Consider the following 27803-nt stretch of genomic DNA (forward strand, 5'->3'; position numbering starts at 1 on the left):
TCATAGTGCAGCAATAAAAAATATCGCGTCCTTGACAGTCTGGCCTAAGTTTTTATTGAATGAAGCATCCGAGGAATCGAGATGGTTCGGTGGTGCTGAGCAGGTCAGCAGTTGGTGCTCCACAAGGAGGGGACACGGTCGCCCTGGAGAGAAGGCAGGGTGAGACCAGCGAGTCACAGCAGAACGCCAGGGCGCTGCCACAGAAGAAACAGTAATGCCCGTGCGGAGAAACCTGACAACCACGAGTGTAAACAGACAGGAGGGCGCCGCCCACCCGGCCCTTCACTTGCTTTGCCTGGGCACTGCCCCCAGACTCACGCCTCCCGGTCCCACCTCCAGGAGATGAGGCAGAGGCCAGCAGCCTCTCCAGTGCCCCTCAGGAGGGGACCCAAGGGAGACCTTCTTAGAGTCAGCTTCTGGGCGGCAAACACTGCACCACAAAACAGCGCACAGCCGAGCTCTCCTGACCGGAACGCCGGGGAAGCTGGTGGTCAGCTCGATCCATCTCAAAATGAGCAGAGACGGGACATGCGCTCTGATGAGCCCTGGGCAACGCGTCTGGCTGTGGGAAGCAAACTTGAGACCTCACCAAATGGGGCCTTTTTCTGATTAAAAAAAAACAAAAGCAGCTGAGAAGCTGCCCGCTGGGAGTGGGGCTGCTTGGGGGATGCCTCCCTAGGCCTCTGCTCCGGGCTGAGGCCTCCAGGCCCCTCTCGGCTGGTCTCCACCCGCCCCACCCCCTGCGACACGATCCGATGTAAAAGGAGCCCCCAGCCCCCAACCCCGTCAGAGGAAGGGCTGGCTGAGGACCGACGACGGTGACTCTGCACTTGGACAGCTTCTCGCAGCCACGGGCGGCCCCTCCGTCCTCCGACCACCCCAGGAGGGCCCGGCCCACCCGGGGAAGAAGACGCCCCTCCCCAGCACTTATTTCCAACCTTCCAACTCCTTCCTTAACTTTTGAAAGGAAACCCCGTTTGCGAATCCTGCTCTGAGAACTGATCAGGTCCAGGCGAAGCCACCCTGAGCCCCACAGCCATTTTTCTTTAGGGGGCAGGGCCGACACCGTCTGGGGATGCCCGGGGCTCAGGGGTCCTTCGTGGGCTCTCTTCCCCAGGGGCAGTGCTCCTGGAAGGCTCCAGGCTCCCGTCCTGGAAAGGGAGGAGGCAGAGAGGGGAGGGACGGGCAGGAGAGGCCAGGGCGAAGGGGTCTGCACCCCACACCCCACGTTCTCCTCGCAGCCGGGGGGACACAGCATCCACAGAGCTTCACATTTCTGGGTTGTTTCAGTGCCTCCAAGGTGGCCATGATCTCAGGCCAGGTTCCCTCCCTAGTCTCGAGTCTGGGCCTGGAGATACCACTCCTGGGATCCACGTTTCAGCACGTTCAGCGCGAGAACAGCTCCGGACAGGAAGGCTTGCATCAACCTTGGTCCTTCAAACCCAGCATCACGCCTGCTCCAGGTGAGGGGAAGCGGCCTCAGCAGCAGACGGGATTGGGGGTCTCCTGCAGGGCACCGGCCACCTGCGAGGGCTCACTGGGGAGGCCCTGCTCCCTTCTCCGCTCGCCGGCTGTCTCCTGGGATGAGCTCCTGGGGGCCCTGGTGGCACTGGCCCGGATGGACAGGTGATCCCAGCCCCCCTGAAAGGAGAGAGCGGAGTGACCCGGGGCTGCCAGGGTTCAAGGGGCAGAGACCCCCTTCTTGGGGGGCTCTGCCCGGGGCCTCCCACCCGAGAGCCCTCAGGGCTCGGAGCCCCAGGCCAGCACAGCCGCCCCGTCCCCAGCCCTGCTCACCCCGATGCCATAGTCCCAGCCCTGCCCCTTGGGCTCCAGGGGCTGCACACCCGTGCGGCGACACACAGTTCCCCGGCTCAGGCTGTGGCTCCCCTGGACTTTGTTGGCGATGACCCAGACCTGGAATGCAGACCCCCTGAAGGCCTGGCCCCACCGCTGCAGGGTGACTGTGGAGACGGCAGCGGGGAGACCAGAGCAGAAACCCGGATCCCTCCCAAGTCCCCGATCCCAGGGCAAGCACCCACCCCCCTGCCCTGTCGCCCCAGACCTGGTCCAGGGGCCCCACGGACACGTGGCGCACGTTGTTGGACACGTGTTCCCAGCTGGTGCCCTGCGGGTAGCTGGGTGTGACCCCCTGGCGGTACCACAGGTTCCCTAGGAGAGAAGCGCCAATACCGTGAGGCCCCGAGCGTCGGGATCCACTTTGGGGTCTGCAAGGCCGGGAGGTCTGACCACGAGACAGGCGGGGTCTCCCTCTGCACCCTTCCCCACTGCCCGGGACTCCTGCTGACCCACAGCCGGAGAGACCCTGGCCGGAGCCAGCCCTGCCCTTCCCATGTTTGCCTCCCCCTCACTTCATAACTGCCCTGCTGTGCTGGGCTGGCATCCTCGTCTGCTTTCTATGCATGAGAAATCGAGGACAAGGAATTCTTTAAACAATAAAGAGACCTGGTCTGGAATAAAATCCCTGGGTTCCAGTCCCGATTCCGCCCTTTCCTCGCCTTGCTCAGCTGTGACAACAACTACAGACCATTAAAGGGCATGGGCGGAGATGGCTGGAGGTGGCACGGGGGCGGGGCAGGGATGGCCTGGGCCGGGCAGGTGACCTCTGCCAGCCCCAGCTGCCGTGGGTCTCCCGAGTCGCGGGCCTGGGTGGCACCGTCTAGAAGATGCTCCCAGGCCTTGGCACTGGGTCCTCCTCCTGAGGTGCAGGCAGGCCTGAGCACCTGGGGGGACTGGTGGCCCCCGACCCTGCATGACTTGGGGGAGGGGCCTGCTTGGAGGCTGACCTCAGGCTGGTGGCCTCTCATGGGGCTTACGAAGGTCTTGTGTTGGGGCCTGGGGTAGGCGAGGGTCTGGTCTCATCCCATCGGGGCACTCAGGGAACCCCAAACCTCCCCTGGTGACCACTGGAGATCAGAAACAACTTGCCGTTTTCGTCCAAGGCGAACACCGCTGTGTGCCCCACGGACACCTGTTTCAATCTCTGTTTGGGAGGAGATGGGATGAGGTACCAGCAGTCGCCTGCGATGGGAGGTTGGATTTGGGATGCAGCCCCGAAACTGTCACCCCGGTGCTCCTGGAGCACATGGCCTCCTCTGCAGCTCACGGGGTCGAGCAGGTGCGGCCGGCCTCTGTCCCCAGGCTGGCCGGACCACAGGTGTGAGAGGGCCCAGCGCGAGCTGACCTGGGTCCTGCTGTCCCTTCGATGCCCCGGCCTGCCCAGGGCCCTCCCCAGGGCCCGCCCGAGGCTGTGGCAGCTTCCAGATGGTGGGGTCCGATGGGCCGCTGTCCCGAACAGGGACAGGAAGGTGCCCGGCCCAGCATGCGGTGGAGACACAGCCTCAGGGCCACTGTGCGAACCTGCTGCCCCTCGTGGAGGGTGGCGATGCGCCAGGCACCACCCACCCACCCACCCACCCGTCGGTCCATCCATCCCTGTGCCGGATACTGTCCAGAAGTCCAGCGAAGAACAAGCCTGCACGGCCTGCACTCCCGGAGGGCAGCCAGGGTGGACACTGTGGATGGGCTGTGCGGGGTGCCCAGGGCTGTCCCCGTGGGGCAGGAGGCCAAGGATGGTGACGGGCAGCCCTATTGCCAGGTGACCACCCGAGTCAGTCCCAGCAGAGGGGGGCGGCCCCCTGCGCCTGGTCCATAGGTGTGTTCGGTAAATGCTTGTTGAACTAAACGGAGACCCGTCAGCTGGCTTCCCCGGAAGCAGAAGCAGCTCCAGCCGCCCCCTGGCGCCCATTACAACATGGCAGCGTGGCGGCAGGTGGGGGTCCCCCCGAGGGGTGGCACTCACCAGCCGGCTTGGACGGGGACACGGAGCCACGGTAGAAGGCGGAACCGTCCCTGGCCACGGCCCACACCTGGTAGCAGCCCCCGATGGAGACGGAGGCGAAGGGCTGGTCGGTGCCCACGTGCAGCCAGGAGGAGCCCTGCAGGCGGGGAGGAGGGACACTCAGGGCGGCCGGGCCCCGCCTCTGTCACCCACCCGGGTTCCAGGAGCTGGCGGCTCCTCACGCCAACCTCGTCCTCAGCTCCAACCGCCCGCAGGGCTTGGCGACCCCTCGGGCCACAAGTGGTGTCCACCGGTCCCAGGGAACGTCCTGGGCAGAGGCCTGGGGAGGCCTGATCCCTGCCTGACTCCACCAAAGAGTCATCTCGGTAAGAATCCGCCAGAGCTTCCAGAGGGCCGGCAGATGGGCAGGTGGGCAGGCCCTGGGTCCCACAAGGTGCTCACCGCGGGGTTGAGCTCGGACACGCCCAGACGGCACAACACGTCCCCCTTGTCACTGACGGCCCAGAGCGCGATGCCGGGCCCGCTCCCGTGGGCACCCGGGCTCTCCGGAATGATGGACACGTCCCCCAGGGCGATGGGGGCCACCTCCAGCCAGGGCCCGCTGGTCACCAGCTTGCACTTTCTGTGCGGCAGAAAGAGAGCAAAGCCCCGGGCACCCTGATGCCGCTGTGAGCCTCCGGGCCGTCTGCTCTGGACAGAACGGAGCAGCCAGGCCCCTGGCCCTGGGGAGGGCTGGGGCCACAACCTCCGACCCCCCAGAGGAGCCGGTGGGCACCACCCTTCACGCCGTCCGCCCCTGCCTGGCCTCCAACCCCCAGCCAGGCCTTCCTCCCATCCTGCGTGTCCTGTAGAGCCTGCCAACGTTTCTCTTGTTTGTTCTTGAAAACAAACTCTTCAGAAACAGCACTGGGAGCCCGAGGGCACTTCCTGGGCTGACATTTACTTTGATCCTCTTTTCTCCTCCCCCCTCTAACCTCCCCTTTGCTTCCACAGGGACTGAGGCTGAGGCAGGGAGGGGCATGGCCGCACGCCCGTTACCTCCCTCCTTACCTGGTCCAGCACCTTCTCCTGACAAAATCCTTCATGGTTTTGTGCCCGTGGTACAAGCTGCAGAGGAAGAAGCTGACGTCGAGACCATGCCGTGGAAGTTTCTGGAAGGTGACGCTGCACGCACATCCCTTCCCCAGGAGTTACAGACCCAGACCTCAGTGTGAGCCGAGTGGGGGGCTTGGGAGCAGCAGGTAAGGGAGGACACCATCCTCCTGCTTCAGATGCCTCTGGCCCCGCCCGGGCCTCCCTGCGGGGTCTCCCTGGGGCTGGCAGCTGCCCAGCTGGGGGGTGGGTTCTAGCTAAGGGGCCTCTGAGCCCTCCCCACCCCCAGGCACCATCAGAGCCCTTCTGGGGAGCAGTCGAGCTCAGGGCCTGAGGCCAAAGCGGGGGGGATCAGTCCAGAATAAACCAGCCTGGGTTTGCTCAGAAGCCAGGCTCAGGCCCTGGCTCAGTCTCGCCCGGCTCCATCCTCCATCTGGACATGAACTGTGTACCGTGAAGGGCCTGCACTGCCGGGCAGGGGGCAGGGACTCTGCCTGGCTGACCAGGCCTGACACTCAGGGTCGCAGCCCCCTGAGGCCCCCTCCCCACGCAGAGAGAGACATGCTTACGCAGGGAAGTCACTGGCGTACTGCCACCCCTCCTGGTCCGTGCCCCCAGGGACGCTGAAATCCACGAACCAGTCAGAAACCTGGGGGATGGGCGGGTCAGTGCAGGCGGACACCCCCCACTGCAGCCCCTGCCCCGCCCCAGCCCGGAGCTTACCCAGGCCCACTGCAGGGACGGGGGCTTCGTGCTGGCCTTGGTGCACTCCTGCAGGCCCGTGGCGTCACTCCACATGTACCGGTCAGTGGGCAGACCCCTGTGCAGGACAACAGGGCTGAGGTGACGCCAGAGAGAGGGGAGAACGGCCCCCCTGCCCAGGGCCCTGGGACGGCTGCATCTCTGGAGGGGTGAGAGGGCGGAAACAGGATGGCCCCAGGGCCGGGACAGCAACAGGGGGACCCCACATCACCCGGGGGCCAGGCGCCAACCAACCACAGCCAGGCCACCCACCCGAGGGACTCCACACCTCGTTTTCCTGTGATGTGGGTCATCGTGTCCCGAAAAGACGTTGAAGCCCTAACCCCAGTGCCTAAGAGTGGGACCTCATTTGGAAATAGAGTCTTTGCAGAGAATCAAGTTGAGATGAGACGGTTACTTAGTGGGCCCCAGTCCACTAGGACAGCGTCCTTACCAAACGGGGACATCTGGACCCAAGTTTCCCAAATTGGGAAGATGACGTGAAGACATGGAGAAGGCCACGTGACAACTGAGTCACCAGACAAGGAACACCGGAAGCCCCTGGAAGCCAGGAGAGAGGCCGGAACAGATCCTCCCCAGGGCCCTCAGGAGGAAGCAAGCCTGCTGACACCTGATCTCAGACTCCGCGGCCTCCAGAACGGAGAGAATAAACGTCTGCTGTTTAAGCTGCTCAGCCTGTGGTGTTTTGTTACAGCAGCCCCGGCTGACTAATACACTCCCAGCAACACACAGCGCACGTTGGTCTCTGCGGGCGGCTGTGGCCCTGGCTTTGCACTCTCTATATGGGCTGGGGAGCCCGGCGCTGCTTTTCTTCTCCCGAGGACCAATCAGGGAGTAAGGAGGAAGGGGAGAGGCAAGCAGGTCAGCATCCCATGTGGACCCTACACACAGCTGGGGCAGAGGCTTCCAGAACACATGCAGGCAACGTGTATCAGCTCCCTTAGAAGGGCTCAACCCCTGAGTTACTGGGGTGAATGGAGAGACTCGCAAATATTTACACACGAGGAAATCCTTTAAACTGTCCAGACGACAGCAAAAGGTCACAAACAGTCTACATGTCCAAGACCGAGAAGGGGTGAGATAAGCCAGGTCCACCCTCAGGGATCAAATTGGGAGGCTGTCACAGGCCATCTGTACATGTACGACTGTCCCCCTGCCACCAGCAAATGCAGGCACACTGGGGACGGGCAGGGGGAAACACACCAAAATGCGGATAGTGGCTACTATTCTTGGTTGGTGGGATTAGAATTTATTCTTCATGTTATTTGAAATTTCTTCCTTTCATCAATTTTGAAAACACAAAGGAAATTTTAAAGTTTGTGCCATTTATCATAGACTCAAAAATATGAAATACCATTTACAAAAGATGTCAAGACCCCTTTATAGAAAATCACAAAACCTTATTAAGATGAAATTAAAGATCTACATAAATGGAGATATAAACTGCGTCCAGATTTTGGAGATTTAGGAATGTGAGATAACGTTTCTACCCAAACTGACCTATAAATCCAAGGCCATCCTGACCAAGACCCCAAGAGCTTTTGAGGACTGCTTCTAAAGTTCACCTAGAACTGATCCAGGAAGAGCCAAAGCTAGATGAAGAAGATGAGAGGCTTTGACAACTTCCCATAAAGGGACGGCAGCTGGAACAGTGTAGGGTTAGCACAAGGATGCCCAAAGCCACATGGAAGAGAAGGGCTTGGGAACAGCCACTGCCCCCATGGACACTGGAGTTAAGGCAAAGGTGGCCGCTGTGATGCAAGGGGGAAGGACAGTCTTTTCAATAAATGGTGTGGGTCACTGGAAAGTAAAAAACCAAAAACACTTTACCCCTATCTCACCTTATATACCAAGTAGTTCAGGCCAGGGGGTTCTAGACCTAAATGGACAAGAGAGAGGAAAAAGCTTCCAGAACAGGGTGGACAAAAACATGCCTCACAGGCCTAATCAGGACTGTTTCAGCACAGCCTACAGAGTACGGGTCGTTTTTACATTTTTAAATGGTTGAAAAAAATTCAAAGAAGGATAATGCTTTGTGACACGTGAAAATTCTACGCAATTCAAATCTGTGTCCAGGTATAACGTCTTATTGGGACACAGCAATGCTCACTCGTTTACGTGGCTGCTTTCAAGCGGCAGCTGCAGAGTCAGTCACTGTGACAGAGACCCTAAGGCCCACCACACCTGAACTATTTCCTATCTGGTCCTTTATAGAAAAAGTTTGCTGACTGCTGTTCCAGAGATAGAAGGATGTATTCATCCCCTTGGGGTTAATGAGATTTCTTAAGAGGTTTTTTTAAAGGCCCCATCTTTATGTAAAGAAAAGGATGATCAACAGGATTACATTTAATAATTAAGTCACCGCTAACAGGGTGAAAAGCAAGCTGCAGAACAGGAGAAATAACAGAGAAAGGGCTCACACCTTCATATGTAAAGAGAACTGGCAAATCAAGAAAAAGAGATCATCCAACCAAAACATGGGACAAGGACTTGAAGGGGCATTTCACAAAGGAGGGTATCCAAGTGCCAGCACATGTTTGAAAGGTGCTGTGTCCCATGAGCCCCCAGGAAACGGAAACTGGAAACAGGAGATATTACTACACGCTCATCAGTGTGGCTAAAACATAAGAAACCAGCAAAGATGTGGGGCATGCCCTGCCTGTGAGAGTGTGGACAGGTCCACCCACTGCAGAGAACTGGCTATTCCAACACCAACTGGGTGGACTGCAACACCACTCAGTCCCCACAGGGTAAAGGGCATGGTCCCTAGCAAGACCGCCCCCACTTCAGATACCAGCCATACTGCACTTCTGACCAACTGGCTACAAATTAGGGGCGGTTCTCATTACCTCCTCAGGTTTGATAATTTGCTAGAACGACTCAGGGAACTCAGGAAAGCTCTCTACTTAGGATCGTAGTTTTATTATACAGGATGTGAAATGGGACCAGTCGAAAGAGGCGACCCACAGGGCCAAGTCTCGGAGGGGCCCCAGCGCAGAGCTTGGATGAGGCTCAAGTTTGAGAACCGCTGTTCTGGCCAGCCAAAACCCCTGCAGCGGCTTTAAGAGCTAAGAAATACCACAACTCGCTTGCTTTCTGAAATGAACGAACCAAATACCCCAGGACAGGGTATGAGAAATATGTTTCTGTGCTGAGTGGGCAGGAAATAAATAGCTGCATACAATCTAGATTTTCTAGAGTGTCCCGCTTCTGCACCAAACACAACATATTAACTGTCTTGTCCCAAAGCCTCACATTGGGAGAATTAAAATAATGTTGGTGGACGCTGTGATGTTCTCAGCAGCTTCAATTAAGCAAAACTTTTTAAGAAAGTTAAGTAACCACCCCACTCAAAAAAAAAACACCAGAGGGGATGGGGAGGGAGGTGGCGATGTTCTATTTCGTGACCCGGGTAGTGATTTCGCTGGCATTTGATCTGTGAAAACTCCATGGTATATATGGACATATCAACATATTTAGATACATCTCACCGTATGTACGTATATGTGTATGTTTCACGCACTTTATGTATGTCGTGCTCTCAGTAAGAAGAGTTTTTAAAATACGCATTATACTTTAAGGGAGAAAATCCTGTTAAGGTAAGCAGTAAGATCCACTTAGTTCCACATCTGGGGCCAGACGCCAGCTCTCCGGCTACAGCAGACGCGCCCGTTCAGCTCGGTCCTATTTCCGCGGGTGCCCGACTGACTCACCTGCTGGTGTAGCCCGTGACGGGGTTCCAGCGCTGGTTCTCGTAGATGTAGACACACTTTACGTCCGACTGCGTGTAGATGTTGCTGGTACTGCTGGCCAGGCCTGGGGGTGGAGAGGATGATGCTGGACCCAGGCCACACTGCCCACCCAACCAGGTGAGAGCAGGCAGGAAGAGAGGGCCGAGAGGAGTTCACAGGCCGGCTGAGCTTATCTCCCAGGGGCTGGCCGGCTTGGGTTTCTCTCCTCTGGGATTATCCTGGGGTTGCCTGCCCTGGGTGGGAAGAATCTGACACTCCTCCACCTCACGCCCTATTCTCACCTGCTCCTCTTACCCCACTTTCCAGCCCACTCACCTGGCACTGGGCAGGTGTGAGGCCCACCCAGCTCATTCCTCACTAACAAAGGTAACTTGGACCCCTCATGTAACACCATGAGCCCCACTTTCCTCATATGTAAGACGGGGACAAAAGAAATTCCTGCCTCACAAACAGGGAAGCTGTTAAACCTGCACGGATGTGCATTCCTGGGGTCTCAGTGGACCACAGTTCTACAGGATTAGCCACCTCCACTGTGGGGCGTGTGGGCTGTGGCATGGAATGTCCCACTTCGGTGTTTGTTTCTGCCTCCGTTTACCAGTAGGAGACACAGGGACCCTACCTCTAGAACTCGGGGAGCCCCCAGGGGTTCAGCAAGCTCTCGTCCCCTGAGGCACAACCCATCTAAAGGGGAGCTGAAATCAGGGCCTGGGAATCAGGAGACTGGCCCTGGCGGCTGTCTTTCTAGAACCTTCATGGCCTCCAGCTCAGCAGTGGGTGCCCAGGAAGGCCCATTGGGGGCAAGGCCTGGTCTCTGGGCTCTCACGCTTTGTGCACTGGCCCCAGGATTTGGAGGTTGGCAGTGGTGAAGGTCACCTGTCAGCCAGCTGTCAGCTGAGCATCAGTAGTGGTGCAGCAGCTCTGGCGTGGGGCAGGGAAGCCAGCCAGGGATTAGAGGGGGGCCCGGCCCGTGTGGGAGGCTGGGGGCAGGGCTGGGGGAGCCGGTCCTGCCACCCTCACCTTGGAAGCAGCCTCCGCCGTAGCCACCCGTGTACACCCAGGCCGTATGGTCGTAGCCGATGCCCCACACCACGCCCCGGCTGTTGGCCTCCACCACCCGCAGGTGGCCTCCCATTTGCCGCCAGAACCTGGAGATGAGGAGGGAGGGAGGGGAGGGGAGAAACCATCCCGCAGGGCTTTCCAGCAGCTACCACTCTGCTCTGTGGCCTCCCGGGACGTCCTGCTTCACTCACCTTCGGCCTCCAATGACAGACTCTATCGAGCACAAGGGAACCCGCCTGGCTTCCCACTGGGAATTAACCAGCTAAGGCGAACCCTGAGCTGGTGCAGGAGCCGGTCAAGCCCCCAGCGAGCGGGGGCTTCAAGAGCCCCTGATCCCTGGAGTTATGCAGACGGGAGCGAGGTCAGCCGCCTGAGTCCCCCTTGCCCCCTGGGGTCTGGGACGGGCGTGTCACGCCAAACCAGGAGGGGCCACCACTCGGGCCAGCACGGCCTCCTGGAGTGCAGGGTGCAGCTGCCACCTGGGGCACGCTCCTGCGGGCGGAGGCCCTGCCACTGTCCAGAGGCAACTCGTCCGACTGGGCGCCGGGCACATAGGGCCGCCAAGAGCGGACGAGCGAAGGGTGGACAGGCATCCCCTCTCCCTCCTGTGCAGGGCCTCCCAGCCTCACCCACATCCCCCTGGTCCTCACGGGCTCTGGGTGACCTTCTGAGACAGGGCCCCGGCTCCGTCAGGCGCAGCCAACTCACATCTGGTCACAGGGCAGCCAGCGCTCGGGGGCCTCGAGGTCTGGGCTGGGCTCGCTCACGAAGACGTCCCCCTTGCAGGTGACGGACCAGATGGCCTGTGGGGAGGGGCGGCCGTGCACCCTGCGGCTCTCGCAGCAGGACAGGTCGAGCAGGGCGAGCTGCGGGGGTGGGGGGGTGGCTGGTCAGCGAGGCCGGGCGCCCAAGACCGAGGCTCCCTCACGCCCGCCCGCGGGACCCCCGCCCGCTCACCCAGTCGCTCATGTCCTGCTCGGTGGCAGCGGCCAGGCGCACAGGCCACCTCTGCCGTGTCCTCTCGGGGGTGTACACGGCGAAGGAGTGCTTGGCCTCACTGAGCACGGGGACCAGCGCTGTTACCTCGTTGAGGAACACGTGGATGTACTGTTGGCAGAGGACAGGCAGCAGGGCCGTCACCGGGGAACCCGTGGGGCTGGGGCCGCCTCGGGCCCCTGGGTGGAGCCCCCGTGTGGTGTGGCAACAGGGACGGCTGGGTCACCCCGATTCGAGAGCCGACCCCTGGGGGTCCCGGCCCCACGGGGTTTGGTGGTGGGTGGGCAGGTTCGAAGGGGGACGCCTTGCTCGTGAGCAACAGCCTCAGTGATGTTTTCGATGTGGACGAGGGCATTTAGAGCCAGACCGACTGGGTTCAAACCCCAGCCCCAGAGGGGGCGGCTCTGCTTCCAGAGACTGGTTGCTTATCTGGAACACGAGGGCCCCTCAGCAGCTGCTGGGGGTGAGGCCAGCACATGCCTGCCGGCCACTGCCCGGCTGCTGCCACCGCAGACGGGTGCTTTGCAGACGCCACACGCTGTCCTGGGCCACCTCGGGGCCCGTGTCCCATGCCCACTCCTGCACCCCGGCTCTGCAACCCCTCCCCTGGGACACCCCACCCCCCTGCACCTCCCCCCTCCCCTACACAGCCCACACCTGCACCTCCCCCCTCCCCTACACACAACCCTCCCCCCAGCACCTCCCCCCTCCCCTACACACCCCACCCCTGCACCTCCCCCCTGGCACCCCCACCCACCTTCTTCTCCTCGTGGACCATGTAGTAGATGAAAAGGATGCTGTCCCGAACCCCATCGTGGCCCGTGAACTGTTCCAGGGCCACACGGACATCCACCCACTTGTGGGGTTTCCAGTCGCACCACCACTGCAGGGCCCCCGTCTTCACCCACACCGACTGCAGCACAGCGGGACGGTGGGACAGGGTCACAGGCAGGCCCTGGGGCGCCACACTCCGGCCCAGTCCCCGGCACCCCGGGGCCACTCTGCTCCCTTCACTGCCACACTGGGGGCTCCTGCCCGGCCCTCCCGGCTCCCCCCCTTCACCCTAAGGACAGAAGTGACGCCATCAGACACCCGCCAGGTGCCAGGCCCCGAGCCAGCGAATTCTATGATTCTCAAGCAGTCTGTGGGATCGGCACCGTTACCCCATGCTCTGGATAGGGAAACTGAGGCCCGGGGGGTTCTGTGCCTGGCCCGATGTCAGAGTGAGTCAGCGGCAAAGCCAGGACCCACACCACCCGAGACGCAGCCAGGTCCTCTGTGCCTACAACGCAGTGGGGCCTGCACGGAGTTCTTGAGGGCAAGTGAATCAACAATGGACTTATCTCTTCATCTTTGATTCCACACGGGCCTGGAGGGGATGGCTTCACGTCCGAGATGGACAGACAGAAGGATGGCTGCATCCATCTGTGTCCCTCCCACCTCACCTCAGGGCTGGCATGCAGCAGGTGCTCAATGAATGTGTGCTGGCAAAAGTGCACCTGGGCACTGCCCACCTGCTCCACAGCCTGCTCGTAGTGTTGGAAGTTCTCCAGCTCCCGCTTGGTCCTTTCTGTGAGCTGCTGGAAGATCTGCTTCCGCCAGGCGGCAGTCTGGGCCGGCGTGATGGACAGTGAGAGCATCTGCATGGAGGCGGACAGGCCTGCGGGCCGGTTGGAGCCTCAGGGCTGGGCAGCAGGCCAGGCCTCTCTGCTCTGTTTTTCACCAGCCCTTTCTTTCTAGAAAGCTACCATCTCTGTAAAATGTCCCGTGAGCCCTCCCTCCCATCATTCACCCTGATGGGAAAGTTGATGTCCCCCAGGTCAGCCTAGAATGGCCACCACTGCTGGGACAGGGGGAAGGAAGGGGCTCCAGGCCCACGCCCTTCCTCCTGATGGCCTGGGCTGGTCTTGGAAGGCTCCAGAAAGATGGGCTGAGCACGGTGGGAGCATCAGGCCTGCCTCACCTCCCCTGGGGCACCCTCTGGGGCGCTGGGCCGCTGCCCTTACCCGCATGGACGGTGAACCACTTGAGTGTGGTGTGGGCCTCCACGGCACAGCCTCCTCCAGACACCCAGGCCCACAGCGCGTGGCAGTTGGCACTGTCGGCTTCCTCCAGGCCCAGCGGGAGAAGTGCCAGCGAGGAGAGGTTGGTGGCCTCAGGAAAGTTGGCGGCCGCACGGCTGGGCCCTTTCTTGGGCTCCTTCAGGTCGATGTTGGTCCAGGGCAGCTCGGCCGGGGCGGAGGCAGGGCCGGCGACCTCCACATCATGCTCAGGGTCAGGCCCGGGTCTCTTGGCTTCCGAGTCACTTGGCACACGGGACTCGCCACCACCCCTCACCTCGTCGCCAAAGAAGCAGCCAGCGCTGGAAGGAGAGGGGCAGACACGTGATTCCCTCGGGGAAAGACCATGCGCGGTGTGACCCCTGGCCAAGTCATGGCCTCTCTGTGCTACACATACCAGTACCTGCTCCCCAGGGAGCTGGAACCCCTGGGAACTCTTTTTTTTTTTTAATTTTTGGCTGTGTTGCGTCTTCGTTGCTGCGTGCGGGCTTTCTCTAGTTGCTGCGAGCGGGGGCTACTCTTCGTTGCGGCATGTGGGCTTCTCATTGCGGTGGCTTCTCTTGTTGCGGAGCATGGGCTCTAGGTGCGTGGGCTTCAGTAGCCGTGGCACGAGGGCTCAGTAGTTGTGGCTCTCAGGGTCTAGAGCATAGCTCAGTAGTTGTGGCGCACGGGCTTAGTTGCTCTGCGGCATGTGGGATCTTCCTGGACAAGGGCTCAAACCCATGTCCCCTGTGTTGGCAGGTGGATTCTTAACCACTGCGCCACCAGGGAAGTCCCACCCTCAGGAACTCTGAAAGGTCCCCAGGCCACACCCAGACCAACCAAATCAATGTTAGGTGGAGATCTGGCAGTATTATTAGTTTTTATCGTAAAATACGTGTGATGTAAAATGTACCATTTAAAATTGTAAAATGCAGTGGCGTTAAGTACATTCACAATGTTGTGCAACCACTACCAATTTCCAGAACCTTCTCATCACCCCAAAGAGAAACCCTGTACCCATTAAGGAGTCACTCTCTAGCCTCCTCTTTTCCCCCAACCTCCTGGCAACCACTAATTTGCTTTCTGTCTCCATGGCTTCGCCTATTCTGGACACTTCATATAAACGGCATCGTACAGTATGTGACCTTTTGTGACTCACTGCTGTCAATTAGTGTAAGATGTCAAGAGTCATCTGTGCTATAGCATGTGTCAACACTTCATTCCCTTGTATTGCTAAATAATATTCCATTGTACGGATACACTATGTTTTATTCATCCATTGATGGACATTTGAATTGTTTCCACGTTTCAGCTATTGTGAATAGTGCTTCTTTTAATATGCATGTACAAATTTTTGTTTGAACATGTTTTCGGTTCTTCTGCATATCTATCTAGGAGTGAAATTGCTGCGTCCTATGGTGACTCTATCTTTAACTTCTTGAGGAACTGCCAGACTATTTTCCAAAGTGGCTGCCCCATTTTACACCCCACCAGCAGTGCAGGGGAGTTCTAATTTCTCCACATCTTGTCAACACTTGTTACTGTCTCCCTTTTTGATTACAGCTATTCTGGTGGGTGTGAAGTGGTATCTCATGTGGATTTTTTTTTTTTTAATGTGGTTTTGTTTGCATTTCCCTCATGTCCCACGACGTTGAGCATCTTTTCCTGTGCTTGTTGGCCACTCGTATATCTACTTTGGAGAAATGTCTATTCAAGTCCTTTGCTCTTCTAAGTTGAGTTGTTTTATTTTTTTGTTTTTGAGTTGTAAGAGCCCTTTATATATTCTAGATAACAGACCTTGTTAAATATATGATTTGCCACTATTGTCTCCCATTCTGTGGACTGTCTTTTCATTTTCTTGATAGTGTCCGTTGATGCACAAAATTTTAAAATTTTGATGAAGTCTGATTTATCCATGTTTTCTTTAGTTTCTTGTGCTTTGGGTGTCATATTTAAGAAGCCACTGCCAGTATACGTACAGCTGATTCACTTTGTTATAAAGCAGAAACTAACACACCATTGTAAAGTGATTATACTCCAATAAAGATGTTAAAAAATATATATATTAAAAAAAAAAAGAAGCCACTGCCAAGCCTAAGGTCATGAAGATTTGGCGTCAGTGGTTCTGGAAATTCTCAGCTGATCCCAATGTGCTGCTCCCTTTGAGAACGACCAGCTGAAGAGCCTAAACCCTCAGGTGAATGTGAGCAAACCCTGCCTGGCCAGCCTCCGGGCATCTCTACGCTGACGGTGCAGCTGAGCGCGGACCACCAAGCTGGGGGAGCAGAGGGTGTGGACCAGGGTCTGACGAGGGCCCAAGCTGCAAACGGATGGCAGCTGGCTGCAGAGTGCTGTGCCGAGGGCCCTGGGCCCCATGACCAGGCAGGTGAGCGCTGGGGCGTCCCCAGCTGAGACGCTAAGTCACCTGCCTGCGTTCTAAGGGCCAGTGGGCAGGGCTGGGATGGGTCCACACGCTCTAACCCCAGGGATCTCAAGGCGTGGTCCCCAGAGCTGCAGCAGGAGCACACCTGGGACCTTGCAAGACATGCAAAATCTCAAAAAAGTAGCTCTGGGGGTGGGGCATGGAGATCCTCGGGAACGAGTTCTCCAGGTGATTCTGGGGCACGTCTTAATTCAGGGCCTCTTCTCCAGGCTAGAAACCCTCCATCTTCTTCTCTGCCTTCCTTTAACACAGGGGCCTGAGCATCCTTCCCGCAAAGAAGGCTTTTCTCTCCCAGACCTTGAGGCTTCAGGACCAACAGGCCAGTCCTGCTCAGGGACGGCCCCCAGCCCCGACATGGAAGGACATCCTGGCCTTGCCCGCGTGCTGCCCCCGACCTCGGGTCAAGCAGGACCCCAGGCACAGGAAGGGAGGAGGCCACACAGCCGCGGCTCTCGTGGGTCGGGACCTGCTTTTCTCCCGCCTGGGGTGAGGCCGGGCAGCAGCCTCCTCCAACACTGCCCCCCACCCCGGACCGACCTCGCGGAGCCCCACCGCCTGATCACCTGAGGAGGCTGGACAAGCTGCCTGAGTGTGAGCCGTCACACTCCCGGCTGGCGACGATGGCCTTCCACGTCTTCCCGCTGAGCTCGCTCTGGGTGACGCCATGACGGAAGTACAAGGTCCGGTCCGCCCAGCCAATGCCCCAGACCTGGGACAGAGAGAGGTGCTGCTGGGGAGGGGGGCGGGTGCAGACTGGAGCTCCCTTCCCCTGGGGGCATGGGGGGAGCCCCCCAGGTCTGGAGGACACGTCTGCAAATGCAGGCAGGGGGTAGGGGGTGCGCCTGTGTGGGTGGGCTGGGAAGGGGCTGGGGTGGTCGTGAGCTGAGTCCAGGACTCAGATGCAGGAAGCGGAGCCCCGAGGGGGCTGGGGGAGGGTGCGGCTCCAAGGTCAGGAGGAGCAGGGACCCCAGCCTGGCTCCCCGACCTCAGGCCGACTTGGGCCTTTGGGGCAACAGCGTCCAGAGGAGGTGCTGGTGCCGGTGGGCACTGTGCGGGACATGAAGTCCACCCATGTTCCCAGCTTCCCTGTGGCCTTGGTGGGAAGGGAGCTGCTCCCCAAGTGAACCCAGAGGATGGTCCTGGTCCTTTTAAAGATGCAAAATAACCTCCTTGATTCTGACCTCAGTCTTATGGGGAAGGTGGCCGGGCGGGCACTGAGGAAGGAAAGTGTGCTGGGCAGCTGAGGGCCCCAGGGGAGGGGCCTGGGAGCAGCCCCTTGGGAGCCCTGGCCTTGGGGATGCCTGAAGGTGGAGCCGTGGCCCCAGGTGGCCTTGCTGGGGGGCGGGGCTACGACGTCTCTGTCACCTGGTTAGCGCACGTGGCCTCTGTGCTCAGGCCCGTGGGCACCAGCTAGCACCCGCCTCACCCCTGCCCTTGCGTGCCCAGCTCACCTGGGCAGGTGAGGAGTGTGTGCGGACACAGGGAAGGCCAGCCCCCGCCCCGGCCCGCAGGAAGAGCTTTCAGAGCATCGGGAAAGGCATCACCTTCAAGCCCTAAGTCTTAAAACTAGCCAAACCACATTATCCACCAGAAAGAGGCTATGCTATAGGAACCATGCAGGTGATGTTTAAAAGATGCTGCTCTGGGCTTCCCTGGTGGTGCAGTGGTTGAGAGTCCGCCTGCCGATGCAGGGGACATGGGTTCGTGCCCCGGTCCGGGAAGATACCCCATGCCGCGGAGTGGCTGGGCCCGTGAGCCATGGCCGCTGAGCCTGCACGTCCGGAGCCTGTGCTCCACAACGGGAGAGGCCACAACAATGAGAGGCCCGCGTACAGCAAAAAAAAAAAAAGATGCTGCTCTTACAAAGTTGGAAGATGTTTTGTCCTTTACTCAGTGATCTGATTTCGCCCCGAAATTTCTCAACAAAACTTTCCAGTCTCCAGGATGAATGTCCCTCCCCAGATCTGTGCTCGCTACCACTGCTCTGAGGGTCCTCGGGGTTGTGACCCAGGACAGTAGGGGCTCCAGGACTCGGGGGAAAGCAGCCCCCTCAGGTGCCCTCGCGGGCCTGGAGTGGGCAGAGGTGCTGGGATGCCCTCCCGTGCCAGCCTCATGAGCATGCCCAGTGGAAAGGGACGGCGGGAAGCATGGGGGGCCCTATTCTGATTCCTCTGCCGCCCCCCACCCCCACCCCTGGGGACCAAGGCTCCAGACCACACACACCTGGTCGTTTAGCCCCACGTTCACCATCATCATTTCTCCAACCATCTCGATCCAGCTGGTGCCGCAGGGGTTGTGAGAGTTGACGCCTCTTCGGAACCAAACCTGGGAAAGTCAGAAATAAACACACCTCCCTGGAGGGCCACTGAAATAGAAGGGTTTTTTTTTCAAGGCTTGGGAAGAACAAATGAATAATTTGGTCCTTTGGTTCAGGCCACAGATGAGAACAGCACATTGTTGAGAAAGGATGCCCCTGACATGGGGTTCGAAAGAGATCACAGAAGCAACGTGAAATCAGCTTATTTCACTGGACTTGCCTCTGATAAAGTCGAAATGACAAGCTCTGGACAGGAGAGAGGGGAGGCATTCATTTAGCTGAGGGTTTCAGAAAATTAGCTTCTGATTATTTGAAATGTTACAGCCTGTTGTGCAATAAATACAGTCATTCTGCACTTTGTACAGGGGTGCAGGCAACGTTTGGGGGGTCACCAAACATCTTGGAGATCACCAGTGACATCAGCAACAGAATAAGCACGGTGCCTGGCTGCCGCTGGATTTGTTCCAAAGGGTGCAGACCACTCTCACGAGAACAAAAAACCACACGACCCTCAGTGTTAAACAGAGCCCTTGGACCCAGCCCCCAGGGACCCCGTCCTACCTTCCGGTCCTTGGTGACGGCCCAGACGACACCGACTCCTGCGGAGACATGCAGGATCCCGTTTTCAGACGTGGGAGGCTCCACCACGGACCACGAACTTCCTACCCGGCCCCAGAAGACAGTGCAGGTGGCCCCCATCACTGGGAGCTCCAGGGAGAAGGTGGGCACCCCCGCCCTCCTCTCCCCCGCAAGGTGCAGGGCTGCCCACCTTTGGGATTGTTCCTGTTGATTCCTTCCCGGACCAAGGCCTGTCCCTCCCAGAGCGACACCCATAGCAGGTCGTGGGGCCCACAGCTGATCTGAACTGCCTCCCCCGGGGTGTCCACCAGGGACCACGATGAGCCTTCGGGGTTGGGGTGGCTGACGTCCTCTCTGTACCACACCTGGGTGGAGAGAGAAACCCATGGGGAGGGTCAGGCAGGGTCAGGACGGGGCTCTGTGGCCGGGTTGGCTGCCCGAGCTTGGCTGCATTTGCATCAGTCCATGCACAGCCCAAGCATGGGGTCTCCAGGGGACCGAGGGTCTCCAAGGGACTGGGGACCAGGGTGCCGGGACTGTCCAGATCTCACTCACCCTGCCCCCACTGCCATCGGGATTCTTGACCAGATTAGATGACTCCCCCACCCCTGCTAAAAAATGCAACACTGACACCTGGATTTTGGTGGTCCTACGGGACAGACCTCTTCTGTCGTCTGCTTGACTTGTGAGAACTCCAGCCCAAGCCCGGGTGTCCTGCACCACCTAGTGGCACAATGCCCTCAGGACACCTGTCTCTAGGGGAAGCCGGGGCCCCAGCGGCTGGATGAGAAAACCCCCAAGCCCCCTTCATAGGAATGTCTAAAACGTCCACTTCTTTTTCTCCTTAACCTGAAGACAGGGAGCATAATCAAATATTTAAGACTGAGCCACCCGCTCCTATTGTCCAAACTGGCTGATTTCATCTGGAGGGGGCAGCACATTGCTGCGTGGTCCATGAGGTCTGGGGTCCACGGCCTCCCAGGCCTGTCACCTTGCCCTTTTTTTTCTTTTTAAAATTCTTTTATTAGTTAGTGGGATTTATTACTCATACTAATTTTATTTGTAAACTTTAAATTCTATGCTATCTGAACAGACTGCCTTAACACTTGTGAATTATGTGACATGATCTCACTTATAATAATGAATAAAACATTTTCAATGATTTAGTATAGACAGAATTTTCCAAGGAAGAAAGAGACAATAGATTGGTTATAAGCCTCCATCATGATCACCATCACTCACAAATGCGTGTGCTATGGGCCCTGTTTGCACGTGATGGTTTGCTGGGTGCTTCTTCGAACACCTTATCCAGTGAATAAATCAGCAGCTGGATCAGCTGCCTTCCTGCACTGCAGAACCTGGCCTTGGCAGCCCCGCTTCTGCTACCTGCTGGTTTGGGCCCAACTGTCTGCCCGGCTCCTCCAGGAGCCCTGGGTCCTGGTCTCACCTTTTACAGACCACAGGAGTGAGGCAGGGCGGCGCTGGCTCACACCTGGCGCTGCTCTCAAACCCATTCTCCCCTCTCTTTGCATCCAGGTGGCGTGGCCCCTCGATGGGGGCTCTGTCCCCGGCCAGCTCCCCACTACCCTTCAGTGTGGTTCAGAGAAAACAACTACGGGTTGACCTAAGCCCAGACCAAGCAGGACCTGAAGGTAAGCCTGATAAAAGCCTGCTGTGGCTGCTCCAAAGCCCATCAGAGAATTTTGGTCAATTTGTGTTAAGAGTACTGAACAGTCACGAAGTACGCTCTACAGCCACAGCCGAAGTGTTGGGTCACCTGCACCCAGGCCCATCTATGTCACTGTCACTGCTGCTGTCAGCAGTGGGTTTTATTCCTTTGCTTAGTTCACAAGCTCCCTGAGAAAAGAATCTCCTCTCCTCCCACCCACACAGCTACCTCCACCCACCCGTCCAAACAGCCATCCCTCCATCCACCCACCTGTCCACTCATCAACATGCTTATCCACCAAGCCACCTGCTCATCCATCCAACCAACCATCCATCCATCCATCCATCCCCCTATGCATTCATCCACATAACCGTCCATCCATTTATCCATCTACCCCCTGCCCACACACACATCTACACCCCTATCCATCCATCTACTTATTCATCCATCCTCCTACCCACCCACCCATCCATAATACTCCTGGAGACTACCATGTGGGAGGCACCACAAGGCAGCGGGCAGGGAGCTGAGATTCTATCTGAGGAGCCGGTATTGATGCTCTCTGAGCCCAGGGTGGACACTGATCGGTGCTCCAGGGGCTCAGAGGAGGGGCAGGCCAGGAGCAGCCATGCGGTGGGAGGTCAGAGGCTTCTGGGAGGAACAGGACCCCGTGGGTCCCCAGGAGAGCAGGATTCACAGGAGGGGGACTCTGTGGGGACCCCGGTAACAGGCTGACCGCTCAGGGCAGCCCCAGCTGCGGGGACAGGAGGCGAGGACAAGGTCCTGGGGAGAGCCCTCCTCCCTCCTCCACCTCTGGGAGGACAGTGGACGACAGCGTCTCTCCTGCCTGCTCCCTGCGGCTGGCCTCCTTCAGCCACCCCCCATGCCAGGCCAGGGGGGCACAGGCCTCACCTTCCCCTGCAGAGACACGGCCCACACTGACAGGCGGCCCACGGGCTCGTCTGTGATCTCCCAACCCCCCACAGAGATGTCGCTGAAGGGGTCAGGCAACCGCTGGGGGTCATCCTCCGATGGGATCTGAAACGAGGTGTGAGGCAGTTGCAGTTAGTGCCTGTGGGCACCCAGGCCAGGAGGTGGCCCTGCTCCCCGCCTGGTGGACACCTGGACGTGCACACTCTCACCCCCGGCTTCCCCTCCGGCCCTCAGCACGCTGCCTTCCGTCCTCCAGCTCGGCCCCAACTGACTTCGCAGGGCCGGCAGCATCAGGACAGAGCCCTGGGCCCCCTCTGCCTTGTCCTCCCCCTGTTGGCCGCCAGGCCTAGGCTGCTGTCCCCAAGGAGTCACTCCTGCCCCCGCTCTGCAGTGGCCTGACTGCTGTGGCTCCCTACCCCGATCACAGAACATGGCCCTGCAGTGAAGGCCTCCCGTGACACTGGCCGTCACCTTGCTCCCAGGCTGCTCCCAGTCCCAGGGCCAGGCAGGCTGGGCTGGCAGCCCCACCACGCGGCATGGACCCTGCAGAGGGGTCAGGCGAGGGCCTGAGGCCTTCCTCTCGTTTGAGGCCACGCAGGACCCCAATCCAGGCCTTGTGTCCCTAAGCTGGTTTTTGTGGGTCACTGGAAAAATACAAGAGCCGGAGCGGCTCCCACGCGGGGTGGGGGGCAGGGGAGGAAGACGTGCACAGACTGAGCCTGAGTCTGGGACAGGGCAGCCTGGAGACCAGGTCAAGACAATTCCGTGCTGTCCTGGGCCACGGCCTGGCCCGGCTCCCCGAGCAGCCATCTCCCAATCGAGGGCCCGCCCAGGGCCACAGCCTTCCGAACAGGAGAGCAGGAAAGGCCAGGCCCCGGGGCGGGCATGGCGTCCCCTGAGCAGGGCAGGGAGGGTGGGGCTGAGGGCCGCGTGACCCTCCCCACTACAGGACTGCGCTCTGGGCCCCGCCCCCCGCCCCCAGCCACACGCAGGCCCCCGGACCTTGGCCCAGGCGTCCCGGGACTTGTATCTCCTGTACCGGGTCCACCGCCGGCGCCGCACACACGAGTTCCACTTCTTGTCCCTCGTGTACGTGGCGGGGAAGTCAATGGCATATGTCCACCCCTGCAAAGATGTGGGGGTGTCCGTAAGGCTCTCGAGGAAGGACGTGAAAGAGCTGGGGAAGGGGGAGCAGGATGGAGGAGGGGTGGAGAAGCAGCAGCGTGGCCCGAAGCAGCATCCCCACGGATCCCGTCCGGCAAGCAGGGAGCACGCGGGGCCCAGGCTGAGGTCTGATGCCATGGGGCGCTGGGGATAGCACGGGGTGGGGGACGGGCCGAGCCCAAGGAGCTCCCTCCCCACAGGGGAGCCCCGGCGGGACCCGAATGCACCTACCCCTTTCTCTGTGGGTTCCCCTCCAAAATTCTCATCCACGTACCAGTCCGACTCCCACTCCCAATGCGGCGAGGGCAGCGCCACCCCATCCAGCGGCCGGTGCTGGAGCCCACTCACGTCGCTCCACGGCCAGCGGTCACTCGGCAGGAGCGTCTCACAGAAGCCGCCCACGGGGTTCCAGCGCTGGGGGCCGGAGGCAGATACCAGCCTTAGGCCTGGTGGCCAGGGCCTCTCCGAGCCCAGTGGGAACCTCCTCTTGTCTCCAGGGCGGGAAGGGAGCAGAGGGCCTGGCTCTGCACCGTGAGCCCGCAGCCCAGCCCAGTCCCAAAGGGCAGAGGACCTGCCGCGCCGAGCAGTGGAGGACACGGCCGTCCCGGGCTCCTGGAACCCGGCCGGAGCCCCGTGCCTGTGCGGGGAACCCGGCCAGCTGCCTGGAGAGGGACCCACAGGGGCTCTGGCCTCAATGACTCGGATGCCGCAGCACTCGGATCTCAGCAGAATGAAGGCAGTGAAGGCGGGAACAGGCCGGGAGCCTGGGGTGCGGGGGCCCTAATCTCCCGGCAGAGCGACCAGCCCAGCAAGCCCGCCGCCCGGGACCCCACCTGATTCTCATAGGCCTCCTCCCGGCAGCGGATGGGGACGTCGCTGGCACCCACGTGCACGTACACCTGGTTGTCGCAGGCGATGCCCCAGCAGCACGGCGCGGCCGCACTGACCCGCTTGAACTCCAGCTGGGCGTCCCTGCACAGCTCCCAGTGCTGCCCGGCCGTGGACAGCGTGAACACCCTCCCGAAGAGATCCACCGCCCACAGCTCCGAGCTGGGCATGGCCGCGGCGCTGCGGGAAAACAGTGGCGGGAGGGCGAGGGTCAGCACCCACAGCCGCCCCCGGCCCGGGGCCAGCCGGGCCACCAGGAAGCCCAGGCCATGACCATCTCCCGCCACAGGGGGCCGAGTGGCCCCCGGCAAAGCAGGGGCAGAGCCCAGCTGCAGTCCAGGGCCCTTTTCTCTTCTCTGCCTTTCGCCCTTCTCGTGATGGGGATTTTTTCTCAAACACACAAAAAAGTCCAGAGGACAAAACGTGTAACATCCGAATACCTACTGCCCCCAATTTAATGAATGTTATTATTATTTGGTCATAGTTCGTTCAGCTCTTTCTTGTCTAAAGAATGAGTGAAAAGTTGTAGATTTAATGAATCCCAAACCTACACGCGTCCTGCTGCCTCCCTGGGAGACCTCTGCCCCACAGTGGAGAGGGACCCCCTTGTGCTGGTCCCCTGTGACCTTCCTCTGTGCGTTCGTGGGGCGTCCCCACAGGCCCGGCACCGCCCCCCCACCCCGGGAGCCCTTTATGGTCGCGCAGGAGCTCTGTGGCTGTGTGCGTGGCAGCGATGGGAGGGGCCTGTCTCTGCCCTCCTTGTGCGACCACCTCCCTCTCTTCCCCGACCCTGCTCCTGCCACTCTCCACTCCTGTTCCTTCTTCTCTCCTCTTCCTTTCTTCTTTGCGGGGGGATGGGCAGAGTCACGGCTATGCTCTACCACTGACCCTCCCAACTCCAGGGCTGACAGTGCTGCTGGGAGGTAACTCCTTGAGGCGTGGCAGGGCCACGTGGCCAGGCCCATGGCAGCAAAACAGAGCAGCTGGACGAGGGCAGTGCAGGGAATCCCAGTGAGCAGCTCTGCTGGACAGGGCAGCTCCCACATCCAAGACCCATCACTGCCCCAGGGCGAGACACGGCTTGTCTGGTTTGGACACCAGAGCTACGGGGAGACACAGCCTGGGCACCTCGAGGCCGGGGCCAGGCTATTCTGCTCCCGAGACCCGCCAGGGGCACCAGGGCCCTTCAGAAAGCGTGTCGACTGGAATGACAACACGGACGATGGAACACGTCTGGAAACAGGAGCATCTGCTACGAGCAATTAGGCTCTTTCGGAAAAAAGTGTGTCTTACAAACACCGAGAAGAAAGAGAGTGGGCGGGGAAGGAAGTGACTGAAGGATAAAGAGCAGGAAGCAGGAAAGTGGAGCAGGTACCGAGCTTTCGGAAACACCCAGAACAGGAAGTGGAGGAAGATGACGGGGGTGGGGGTGGGGGAGCCTGACCAGCAGAGTGGAGGAGCTTGATCTCTCCTCCCGGGGCCCCAACGCCCAGGTCAAACACACGGGAAGTCAGGACGCTAGCCTTCTGAAGCCATTTGAAAACCGGCATCTGTATCCGGGTGCCTGAGATGGGACCCCTGGAAGAGCTGTGGTACCCCCAGATGCCCCTCCACTCCTCCCTGGGCAGGCCTGAGAGTCCACTCCCCCCCCCCCGTGGCATCTATGCCGTGACTAAGAGTGCCCAGAGCCACGCCAGCCCCACACCATCCCGGCCCCACCACTTTCTAGCATGAACAAAAGCCCACTACTGACTAACCTCTCTGTGCCTCGATTTCCTAATCTGTAAAAGGAAGAAAGGAAGACTAACCCAGTTATGTGGTTGTTGTGAGAACTGAATGAGATAACACAGGCACAGTTATAATAAAGTGCCCAGTACCCAGCAAGAACTCAATGAGTGTCACTGAAGTCATTTTATTACTTGCCATTTGCTTTTCACAAGCTGCCACTTATCTGTATCTCTTAAAAACAAAAAACTCAAAGCCCTTTCTGGTCAGCCTGAGTCTCCAGCCTCTTCATTTCCTCTGCATCTCCCACTGCTCTGCACAAAGTGGGTGTTTGTTCAAAGTTATGGAAAATCACCGCCACCTACATTCACCACACCACCACTCCCTGAGCTAAGAGACGGAAATATGGCTCCAGGGAAGCTGAATGTCACCGGTTACTTAAGGTTAAAATAAAAGTAAGGTACTAGGAGGTGGATAGATATGTGATAAAGCAAGTATGGTAAACTGTCAATAGTAGAATCTAGGTGGTGGGTGTGTGGGTGTTTACTGTATAATTCTTTCAACTTGGCTGTATGTTTGACAATCCTTATCATAAATTGTTGGGAAAAAAAGTAAGATTTTTACATGGGGGGAGGGGAGATGTCGGTTCCCATGGTGACATTTTAATATAAATACAGTCTTCAAAGATACTTCTTGGCTCACAGGTCACTGTACAAGTAGCCAGTTAAGTCAGGCTCAGTCTGCATGTTGAGCTCAATGAATGGTGATGTTGCACTTGGATACACTTTCCTCCAGAAAAATGACTAAGCAGATAGATGTACTTCAGCCTTCTGGGCAAATACCAGAAGACTCTACTGCAGAGAAAAGATGGGGGGTGGGGTTATGTTTGCAAATTTCCTTTGGTGTGGAAATCCCGGTACCCGTCACTTCCCACCTAAAGATGACACGAGGTGGACATCCTTGGTCAGCCTCACCTCCTTTCCATGCCAGCCAGGATGTAGTCCCAAGATCTCCCAAGCCACTTCCTGGCTGTGAGGTGATGGGGTAACCTGCCCAGGGACATGGGGTCACTGGATCAGAGGACTCTTGAACGGGAGGTTGGAGCATTAAGTTCCACGATTCTGGGATCCTGGGATCTCTTTGTTTTCTAGGGGTGGAGTGAGGGAGGCAACATCTTCCGAGAAAGCAACCTCCATTCACCAAGAACTTCTGCACAATGAATTCCAGGTGGACCTTCACTCATTCTGCTCAGTAGGCCTGCTCACCACCCGCACAGTCATCTACCTTTCTGCTCGGGTTAATTAACAGATCCCTTCAGAGATGTAAAGGTACCCAAGGGAAGGTGGGGGTCGAGGGAGTAGCGTGGGGTGCGGTACAGGGAGGGACACGGTCCCAAGGGAGTGCCTAAAGCATTTACTTCCCAGGCCACCTTAGGACTGCTTCCTGCCCAAGATTTCCTGCGGTTTTTTTTATTATTATTATTATTACACCCTATCACACCCACCCCCTGAACAGAGAAAACCCTGGCTACTAAAGCAGCTCACTGCCCGCCAGTTGTGGGAGCTGCTGGAAGGCGACATCAGGGTCTAAAGAGGTGGGAGAAAACAGCAGGACATGCACGCTAGTTGAGTCCTTCCATTCCCAAAGGGAAGGAGGTGCCCTGAGCCGGAAGCTCCGAAGATGAACCCCCGGCTCCCATCATCTGGGCGGTCGGCCTGGTTTCGTTCAGGTTCCGTGCCCTTGGGCGACAGGTGGGTCCCCTGCCCGGCTACCAGTAGTATCTCAGCGCCGGGCCCTGACCATCTGCCTGAGCTAATCCCACGCCAAGTAGCTTTGCTCGCACCACTGCCCAGAGGAGGGACAGACGGGCTGCTCGCAGCTCGATCCTCTACACCCGCCAATCACTTCCCAAGTCACTCCAGCGCAAAGGCTGGTGGGGGTGTCACTTTCAGGGGTCGGGGTAGGGGTCCGGGGACGGCGCCCCGCCGGGTGTGCAGGAAAGAGCACTGGCACAACCCCTTCCCACCTCGCCGCGCGTGGGGCAAACGCTGCTGCTGCCTCCGCCGCCCCAACCTGTCCGGAGAGGCGGGGGCGCCCGTCCCACCTCCCGGCCGCCGCTGCACTCACCTGGGCCGGCGCCCGGAGGGCGGGGTCGCGGCGATTGCGCCTCTGAGGCCGGGAGAGCGAGCCGGCTCTCCCCCGGGGCCGGCGAGCCTGTGGGCAGGAAGCGGCAGCCAGGCCCGCGCCCATTGGCCGACCTCGCAATAACGCAAACGCAGGAGGAGCGCGATTGGCTGCGGCACTCTGCGTCACCAGCCGGCTTTGGGGTCTCGGTGGGGTCGCGCGCCCGCCCACTTCCGGGGTCTCGAAGAAGTTGAGCTTCGGGGGTACGGTGGTGGGGCGAGGTGCCAGCGCTCCCGGGACCGAGGCGGGCCTGCAGACCGCCCGCCGCCCCCCAGGACCTGGCTGGTCGCCCCCTAAGACCGCCCGCCACCCCCAGGTCCACCTGCCGGAGCAGGCGGTGTGTTCTCTGGGCCGCAGGCGAGGAGAGGGGCCAGGTAG

The 27803-nt window shown here is 59.2% G+C and overlaps 1 protein-coding gene across 5 annotated transcripts; it reads right to left on the bottom strand.

Annotated features, from left to right (window-relative positions):
- Nucleotides 1–31: 31 nt before the first annotated feature.
- Nucleotides 32–27454, bottom strand: TECPR1 (tectonin beta-propeller repeat containing 1). 5 transcript variants are annotated; one of them, XM_081257400.1, is made up of 25 exons: nt 26216–26302; nt 23462–23696; nt 22860–23042; nt 22467–22589; nt 21444–21569; nt 19053–19227; nt 18845–18945; nt 18190–18291; nt 16530–16675; nt 13488–13843; nt 12996–13141; nt 12239–12394; nt 11443–11592; nt 11194–11351; nt 10444–10571; nt 9388–9490; nt 5636–5732; nt 5482–5561; nt 4871–4927; nt 4262–4442; nt 3821–3956; nt 2947–3039; nt 2063–2169; nt 1795–1914; nt 32–1641 (listed from the first exon to the last, which is right to left on the bottom strand). In XM_081257400.1, exons 1-25 carry the CDS (start codon nt 26224–26226, stop codon nt 1480–1482), a joined length of 3432 nt encoding a protein of 1143 aa, XP_081113526.1. In that variant the 5' UTR covers nt 26227–26302; the 3' UTR covers nt 32–1479. The 5 variants fall into 5 exon arrangements, with proteins under 5 accessions (XP_081113526.1, XP_081113527.1, XP_081113528.1 ...); XM_081257401.1 differs by having other exon boundaries at nt 18845–18882; nt 26216–26290; XM_081257402.1 differs by lacking the exon at nt 21444–21569 and having other exon boundaries at nt 26216–26290.
- Nucleotides 27455–27803: the final 349 nt, after the last annotated feature.

Source organism: Mesoplodon bidens (genome assembly GCF_964165515.1).
Source record: "Mesoplodon bidens genome assembly, chromosome: 15".
Classification (NCBI taxonomy): domain Eukaryota; kingdom Metazoa; phylum Chordata; class Mammalia; order Artiodactyla; family Ziphiidae; genus Mesoplodon; species Mesoplodon bidens.